This window comes from Cannabis sativa, chromosome 8 (assembly GCF_029168945.1).
Source record: "Cannabis sativa cultivar Pink pepper isolate KNU-18-1 chromosome 8, ASM2916894v1, whole genome shotgun sequence".
Taxonomy (NCBI): Eukaryota; Viridiplantae; Streptophyta; class Magnoliopsida; order Rosales; family Cannabaceae; genus Cannabis; species Cannabis sativa.
The window spans coordinates 49,441,918-49,451,146 of NC_083608.1; the positions used below are offsets into that span (position 1 = coordinate 49,441,918).

The 9,229-nt window shown below is 31.0% G+C and overlaps 1 protein-coding gene and 1 non-coding gene across 3 annotated transcripts; one reads left to right on the forward strand and one right to left on the reverse strand.

The window, feature by feature from the left end:
• Positions 1-2,479: 2,479 nt before the first annotated feature.
• TRNAN-GUU (transfer RNA asparagine (anticodon GUU)) lies at positions 2,480-2,551 on the reverse strand. Its single transcript has one exon. It is a non-coding gene; the product is annotated as a tRNA-Asn (tRNA).
• Positions 2,552-2,851: 300 nt separating this feature from the next.
• LOC115700766 (NAP1-related protein 2) lies at positions 2,852-7,265 on the forward strand. Of its 2 annotated transcripts, none has more exons than XM_030628407.2 (10): positions 2,852-3,229; positions 3,567-3,689; positions 3,797-3,847; positions 3,966-4,037; positions 4,164-4,277; positions 4,368-4,432; positions 6,334-6,391; positions 6,546-6,602; positions 6,698-6,742; positions 6,914-7,265. In XM_030628407.2, the coding sequence occupies exons 1-10, from the start codon at positions 3,110-3,112 to the stop codon at positions 6,941-6,943; spliced, it is 735 nt and encodes a 244-aa protein (XP_030484267.2). In that variant the 5' UTR covers positions 2,852-3,109; the 3' UTR covers positions 6,944-7,265. The 2 variants fall into 2 exon arrangements, with proteins under 2 accessions (XP_030484267.2, XP_030484266.2); XM_030628406.2 differs by having other exon boundaries at positions 2,854-3,229; positions 6,911-7,265.
• Positions 7,266-9,229: the final 1,964 nt, after the last annotated feature.

Genomic DNA, 9,229 nt, shown 5'->3' on the forward strand with positions numbered 1-9,229 from the left:
TTATAGAGAGAGAGGTCGGTGGAGGGGTTACAAAAATTAAAAAAAAAAATGGGATTTTAATTTTCTAACTTAGCCAAAATGAGTTTTACTAATTAGTAAAGAGTGGTTTCCAACTAGAGTTTCAGTTTCTAGTATCGTCTTAATACAAAAGGGTCAAAACTTAATTGGGACATCAACTAGACATGCCACGAACATATTTGAGGCATCAGAATTTGAATTGGAGCAAGTTTATTTTTAAGTACCCGGGGCCCTGAGCACACTGTGACCATGTTGACAATCTATCAATTTGGGCGCCTTCCAAGTATCCGATTGAAGATCCAACTTTTGCATCTTTGTTGTCTTCATAAAAAATAGGGAAATAGGTCCTTCCAAAGAAGAAACAATAAATTCTAGGTGCCGAAAGTAGGGCCCAGCGCCCAAGTTGACACCTGGGGCTAGCCTTGTGACCAGGTTGACATTTTGACAACCTAGGCTATTTTAAATGGAGTTTTTTGAGAAAACTTTCGAGCATCTTCTTCGTTTTTCAGAAAATATTGAGATTCAACTACTTTTGAGGACCAAACATAATTTCTTAAGGGCCAAGAGAGGGACCTAGCGCCCAAGTTGACACTTGGAGCTGGGCTTAGTGACCAGGTTGACAATCAACCTGGGACTCTGCCTTCAATTGCTCAAATGTCAAATCTGATGCGACCATTGAATCAGAAATGGTCAAAATGGGATAGAGGATCTCATCCTCAAGTTCAGAAGCCTTAGAAGTATGAAAAACGAAATCTCAGGAGCTCGGAAGTAAGTACCCAATGCCCAGGTTGACAAATTGCCTGGTGCGCTGGGTTCTGCTTATCCGAATCTGATGTCATTTTGATCATCCATTTAGTTTTTCACAATAACTAAGATCTGTGAAGTTAGGGAACTCAAACTTATAACTTTACATTTTTGATTTCCAACTCACCCAAAAATGAAGAGTTTCAAGTCTCTCATTTCCACAAAACAGCAACATCTCCGAGAATTGGTGAACAGTTTCGCCAGAATACAAAAACTAACTAAGTGGTGTCAAAATATCACTTAGGCATCTTAAAGTACATCCCTTGGACATTTTTACACTTACCCAACGTCCAAGTTGATGTCATATGTCAACTTGGGCGTCGGGATGTCAACTTGGTCGCTGGGTCATGATCTGTCTTCAGTAAAATAGCCATAACTCACTCAATATTGATTCTATTGACATGATTCAACTTGAGTTTCGAACCTAATTCAATGATCTATCAAGTCATGTCTCACACTCCAATCGTAATCTGAAGCTATCGTATCAAATTTCACCTCAAGGGAGTTACAAAAATAAGTTTCAAGTTACCCGCAGCGGGACCCACTGGGCTCCAAAAAATAGTCATCACCACCAAGAGCTAATTTTAACCTTTAGATCATCATCAACGGTCAAAAACATCTAATTTATATTTTTTCTCCTATTTTTGTGGGCCTTCTTCACCTATAAAAGGAGAGATCCCTTAGCTCATTTTTCACATTCAGAAAACTACCCACAAGGTCAGAACATCTCTCTCTAGTTTCTCTATCTAGAAACTAGAGCTTAAACACTTAGCCTAATTCTGTAATGCTCATGAGAAATAAAAACTCGAAGTAGACGCAACTTCATTACCATCACGACATAAGGAGTAAACTACTATAAATTTCGCGTGTCTCTTCTAAATTATTTACTTAAATGTATTAATCATTTCGCTAATCTATCGAACAAATGTTGGCCACTTTTTAACGTCAGCACTACTCATCATGCTTTATGTGGTTGTTCTTCCCTTTCTTTGTGCCTAAAACTTTGTAATTCTCAACTGAGAGACTCGCTTGCTTATTGCTCAGATTTGTATGGTTTAATACATCAATTCATCTCTTCATGTGCAACAAGTGGAGTTGATTTTGGTTGTTTCATAGAGAATCTACTTTAAAAGAAATAAATTGGTGCATAATAATTCATTTATCTCGGTTGAGTTTGTTGTTCATTGGGCACGTGACTATCTTCATGATTTTCAACTTGATAACTCCAGCTCTGGAGCTTAGTCTGTCATGACACAAATTGTTAGTAGCTGTCGTCTTCCTCTGTCTTGTCACCATCTGATTTGTGATGGGTAGCTTTCAACCTAAAATGATCGAGGCTTTGGCTTTGAGAAATGCGAGAATTCAATGCCAATTGCATGGCTTTGAAAACATATTATTTGAGTCGACTTGTCTTAATTTGGTGCAAAATTTTAATAACCATGTTTTGTTGGAGTCATCATCAGGTTTAGTTTTAAATGATTTTGGTATAGTTTCTACTTTTAGGGATGCTGTCATTTTTCATTGTTCTAGAACTATTAATATTGTAGCTCACACTAACTAAGTATGTCATCTCAACTGTTAGCAAAGTCTGGTGATCAAGTTACTCGATATGTATCAAACATCTTATAATAAGTGTCCCCCCCCCCCCCCATCAAATCTCCTTAAGTAGGATTCGAATCTACGACCAATCGGTTAACAATTGACCACTCTACCACTGAGCTACTAAGGAACAACAGGAGGTTAGATCTTATAAAGTTCAATTCTCGTTCTCAACACATGACCCATATGAGCTTGAAGTTTCCTTTGTAACTCTCGGAACTTCTTCTTTGTGGCTCAGTTTCATGCCTCATTTCATAGGGAACCTCAAAGTGGTCCCCCCCTATTCAAAGCTTATTGCTATGAAAGGTGGTGCTGTATTAGGGCTTTTTTCTAAAAATAAAGAATTAGAATAATATGAAAACACTTACCTTTTCTTTTCCTTTATAAACCCCTCAAAGAAATATCTTTACTAGTAAAACCTAAAACCCTACTAAATGATATGTATTGTATATGCACTTGTGTAAGTAGGGCCTCTTCTCAAACTCTAACCCGCTTGTAATACTAAAAAGCGCCGGAAGTAAAGGCTTCCTTCCTTCGCCCCTTTATATAAATACATTGCAATGCCTTTGTGGTAAACTCAGACCTCCTCAACCCTTCTTCCCAAATCCCTTTGAGGAAGAAGAAGAAGAAGAAAAACCCATCACAGCCATAACAACAACATCAACGCTCTTTCTCTTCCCCTCCTAAAATGTTGGCTGACAAAGGAAAGAAACCTAAGGTTGCTTCAGTTGAGGAAGCTGAACCCGTTGACGACGAGCTCGTTATCTCAATCGAGAAGTTGCAGGAGACTCAAGATGAGCTTGAAAAGGTTTAAAGCTTTTTCTACTTTCTGGGGTTTTTCTAAATGCTTCAAACACTGTTTTTGTCATTATTGTTATGGGTTATTTTGGGTTTTGAAATATGATTGTGGCTATGGGTTTTGTTAATGATTTCTGTTTTGTTGTTTCAATTGTTGAATATTAACATCTAATTTGAAAAGAAATTATGGGTTGAGCACAAATTAACATTTTGACTTAGTTTTAACATGTTGGTCATTTATGAATTGTTGTAGAAAAAGTCAATAACTTTTGCAATTTGTGAATTCTTTTAGAAACTAAAAAAATTGTAGTGATGAGGATTGGAATAATGGACATTCTTTGTGACAGGTTAATGAAGAAGCCAGTGACAAAATGTTGGAAGTTGAGCAAAAGTTTAATGAGATACGAAGACCTATGTACTTAAAACGGAATGATGTTATCAAGACCATTCCAGACTTTTGGTTGACTGCTGTTAGTGTTTCTTTGTAGCTCATAACTGTTTGTTTGTGAGTAGGTAGGTTGATATATACAATGAATGTTTTTCATCTTTGTGACTTTTGATTTATTGCTTTGTGCAGTTCTTGAGCCACCCTGTACTCTGTGATATTTTAACTGAGGAAGACCAGAAGGTTGGAGACATAATATGTAAAATTTATCAAGCCATTTGGGCTATTTTTGATCGAAAAATCGTCAATGTTTGGTTTGCTTTCTTGTTGATTCATTATATGCTCTTTTATGTTTGTATAGATCTTCAAGTATTTGGATTCTCTTGATGTGGAGGACTTCAAAGATTTAAAATCGGGGTACTCCATAACATTTGTAAGCTGTCTTTGTCCTTTAATTTCCCTTAAGTGTGCATGTTTTTTTCTCTGGCTATAAATTTAAGTAAAGGGTTTGCTTTTTTACTCGAGTTGATGACATTCTAACTGGCGTTTTTTCTCCCAGAATTTTACGGAGAATCCTTATTTTGAAGACACAAAGCTTACAAAATCCTTCTCATTCTCCGATGAAGGAACAACCCAGATAACCGGTACTCCTATCAAGTGGAAACAGGGCATGGTAATACTATTATAGTTACTCCACTGCACACTGAAGATTTTCTTTTTCCACCATTACAATTGTTAACATATAATGATAATTTTGTGCCAGGCTGCTCTAGTTAATGGAGTTATTGATGAGAAGAAAGGAAAGAAGCGATCCATTGCTCATCAGAGGTGATTTTCTTAAACTATTTTTGCTTTTCTTGGTGCTTCATAATGCCTGGTTTGGCTTTAGGATCACTAGCTAGAGAATCATAGACTAGATGGGGAGGCCATTATTCTATAATAAACTGAGTATTTAACAGTTGTGTGACTGAAGTAATATGGTGGTTGCTTTTTGTTCATGTACATATTAAGTAACTTATCTACACGATTGACTTATTTATGTTTAGTTTTTGGTGTGAATAGTACTACTGTTGAAAATAATCTTAGCATGCATAGAGATTCTTTTCATATATTTGGTCGATGTGGTTTCATCACCTCTTAAAAATTCCTCCTGAGAAAATGTTTTATAATATTTTGTTTGTTAGTTCAATTCAAATTCTTAGCTAGCAACTATTAAAGGTGAAACATAAGTTCAGCTATATTCATTCACACCTTGTTGAAAGATCAATTCTTCTTTTGTGGATTGAATCAGAACTATAATTTATTTAGAAATTTTTACATAATAAACCAAAAATTTTAAAAAAATTAAAAATACGAACTTCAATAAACTGTTCAATATTCTTTTTTGGTTGTTTTATAATTTATTTATAGTTGTCATGAGGTTAGTTTTCTTGTTGTTTTTAGTTGTTTTATAGTTAATTTATAGGTATTGTGAGGTTGATTTATAGTTCTCATGAAGTTGTTTGAAACTTTAAAAACGTATTTTTGTAAATAAAAATCCCATTTATTTACATTGTGTAATAATAATCACATGTAATGCAGGTGCTCTTAGAGCATCTCCAATGATGCACTAAATATAATGTTACACTATCACCAAATTTGACGTCAAAAAGTATTTCTACTCCAACCACAACACTAAAAATTACACTAAAAAAATACTTCTTATTATTATATTAATTTTTTAATAAAATAAAAAAAAATTATTATCATATTAATTAACCAAAATTACTACAATTGTTATATTTAACTAATAATTTTTAAATAAATTTTAAGTTTGTAATATTTTTATTATGTATTATTGACTGTGGTTTCATTTTATAATATTTTGTTGTATAGTATAAAGTATGTGTACTCTTGATTAATAAAGAATATGATATCTAGTGTGTTAATTTTAATTTTAATATATGTGTTTAAATTTATATTGTTTTTAATGTGTAATTTTTTTTCAAAAAAAAATATAATAAAATTTTACTTAAATCATAATTAAAAATAAAAATAATTTATGGTATTCACATTTAAATTTACATAACAAAATATTATAAGATATTTTTACAATGCACACCTCTAAATAAAAGAGTTACATGATAAAAAGTTTGAATTTTATTTTCGGCGTGTTAGATTTTTCTAAATTTTTTGAAACTTTACAAGATGTCTTAAATAACTATAATGTACACAACCATGAAAAAAAAGAGTAAACAAGTCTTTCGAATGTCGAATCAGGTAGGAGTATATCAGTGCGCCACTTTTAAAGAAGTGTATTGTTTTCGGCGTGTTAAATTTTTTTAAATTTCTCAAAACTTTATAGGATGTTTTAAATAATTATAATACACACAACTATATAAAAAAGTAGACTAGAAAAATTTTTCGGGTGCCGAAATAAATAGGAGTAAATTCGTACATTACTTTTAAAAATGTGCATTGTAAAATTTTCTAAAAATAAATTCTTAATTTTATAAATACAATAATATAAATATATATAAATAAATATTAATTAAATATATATATAATATATGGCGTGACTACAGTGCACGGCATATATACCGTGCACTGTAGACAAAATTTCAAAATAGTGTAGCTTTTAGTGTATCGTTGGAGAAAAATCACACCATATATAAATATATGCAGTGTCGTTGGACTTGCTCTTATAATCAGAACAATATAACTTACTCGGAATAATTTAATATGTGCAGTTTCTTTAGTTGGTTTTGTGATGCTGATCAGACAGAAGTAATAGAGCTTCAGGATCAGGTATGTCTTAATGTATTTCTTTATGCTTAGCTATATCTACATCTAATGCAGGTGCTCTTATAAGTTCCTTCAATTAATGACTTTGCATTTATTATTAATGATTATTTTGATTTTCTTCAACTCCTTAAATTCCTTTTCCTCCATGGAATTGCAGGTGGGAGAGATAATTAAGGAGGATTTATGGCCCAATCCTTTGAAGTACTTCAATAATGTAATTATTCTCTCTTCAAAAGTTTTAGTTGACAATGAATCTTTTCTTATTCATACCAACCTTCTTAAAATACTTGTGTTCATTAATCGCTGCAGGAGGCTGATGAAGAGGATTCTGATGATGAAGAAAATGATGAAGAGGTAACAACGAACGACGAACTTTATCACATCTCGTCCTCTTAATAATTTAAGCCGTTTTTATTTGTTAACTTCATTATGAACTTGTGTTAAAATATACAGTTCTAATATTGTTTCGGAAGTTTAGAATTTGATTCGTGCATGTGTCCTGACTTCTGCATTAACTTCTAGGAGATCGGGGATGAAACCGACGATGAAGAATGAGAAAGCGGAAAAACCATCTGTAGTGCTTTTCAGTTACTCCCTTAAGAATGGATTGCGGCAAATACTATAGTAGCAATATTTGTTTACCTTTCTAGTTTTAACTTATAAAATTTTACTCATGACAGCTTACCTCAATGCTGCTCTCTTTTCTTTTTTTTTTTCTTTACTGGTCTGCTGTGGATTTATTATTTAATATTTAGGCTAGTTGGTTTCATTGTTATTAAATTTTTTGTTCTGTTTTTAATGTTGAAAACGATAAAGAATCAGAATCATCAGATATGGTAGCCTGCGTTTGTTTATAAACAAAATGGTTTCAGAGTTTTATAGGGTAAAGTATTTTAGTAGTGAGTTGTATGTGGTTTTATATATCAATGCTGATTTTATATGAAAGTAGTGAAACATAACATAAAATAATAACTGAGTAAATTAGATATTTCTTGGTCAATCGGACACAAAGGTCAAATGTTTAGAGACGCTGTCCTTTTCCGGACCCATTTTTCCAAACGGCGTGGAAAAAGAAAATGCAAGCACTCTCTTTAAAATGTCTAGCCAAAATTTTTTATTTATTTATTTTACTTCTACATTTATATATTAAGAAAAATTACATAATTTTTTTTTTTTTTTTTATTTTGTTATATTTGATTTAGCTCTTTTGATGTGGATGCTCTAGTTTAATGTAGCTACTAGTTTAAAGAAGCTCTAAAAATATTTTATTCTATTTTTGTTACATTTTTTAATATTATTTTAATTAATGAAGAAGTTTAAAATATTATTTTAAATTAATGTTATTAATGTTGGAAAATCATATTAAATATATGATAAATAATCAAAATTTGAAGCTAATGGGTGAATAAAATTTTTAGAGAAATGCTAAAAGGTATTAGTGGTGTTTAATACTCTTCTATGTGTTATTATCGCTATTAGTCCAATTAAGTATCGACTCTCATATAGTTTAATGTAAAAAAATTTACAGAGTATCGCTAGTAAAGCGACATATCTAGAGGTGCAAGACACCACTAATACCCAATAACAATACTCAAAATTTTATGACTAAAACATAGTTCATTGATAATTGTTAATAAATGTAAATTTGGTCAAGAATACAATTACCATAATAATAGTAAATATTTTCATTAATATCAAAAATTATGGTGAATATTATGATTGATGTTATAAATATTATTAATTATGTGGATGTCCAAATCTTTTATTTATTGTCATTAATTGTAATCAACATTCCTCTTTTCATTAGTTTCCCTTTTTCTTAGTTTCTTAATATCTCACTCTTGTATTTGTATAAATAGGGGTTCACCCCATTGGAATAAACAACTCAGAAATTCTCATTCACTTTCTCTTTCTCTCTTCATCTTCTTCTTCTTTCTTCTCATCTACTTTATATTATTTTATATTATTTTATATTATTTTATAACACGTTATCAGCACGAGTCTCTGCCCAAGCTTCAAGCATGAGTCTCTGCCCAAGTCCCAATGTAAGTATCTTGTTAAAGTTCTTGAATTATTTCAAAGTCACGATACACTAAATATATATTTATATATATACTTATCTGACTGAAACAATTTCAAGAATCTTTTGTTTTCTTTTTTCTTTTTATCTATATATCTATATATTATATATGTATGTATATGTTTTTATATATTTATTATTAATTTCATATATATATTATGTTCTTATCATTCATAATATTTACAATATATGTGTACCTATGATATGATAGAGAAAATCTATATAAATTATACATATATCCAAAAGATTATGTATTATCGATAAAATATTGCATATATCCTAAAGATTATGCATCATCGATAAAATATTGCATATATCCTAAAGATTATGCATCATCGATAAAATATTGCATATATCCTGAAGATTATGCATCATCGATAAAATATTGCATATATCCTGAAGATTATGCATCATCGATAAAAAAATTGTATATATCCCGAAGATTATGCATCCTCGATAAAATATTGCATATATCCTGATGATTATGCGTCCTCAATAAAATCTTGCATATATCCTGAAGATTATGCAAACGTAATATTCATTATATAATTGATGGATATATAATGAAAGAGATGAATACATATTTATATATATGTTCTTGTATTATTTGAGGACAATGAAAAGTAATCTAATATCGATATAGATTTTGACAAACATTTCCTGAAGTAAATGTTTTATATTTGTAAAAAAAAAATGATTGTATTTATGTGAATACAACTAAAGAATCATTAAAAATGATTATTATTGATGCAATTTTATAG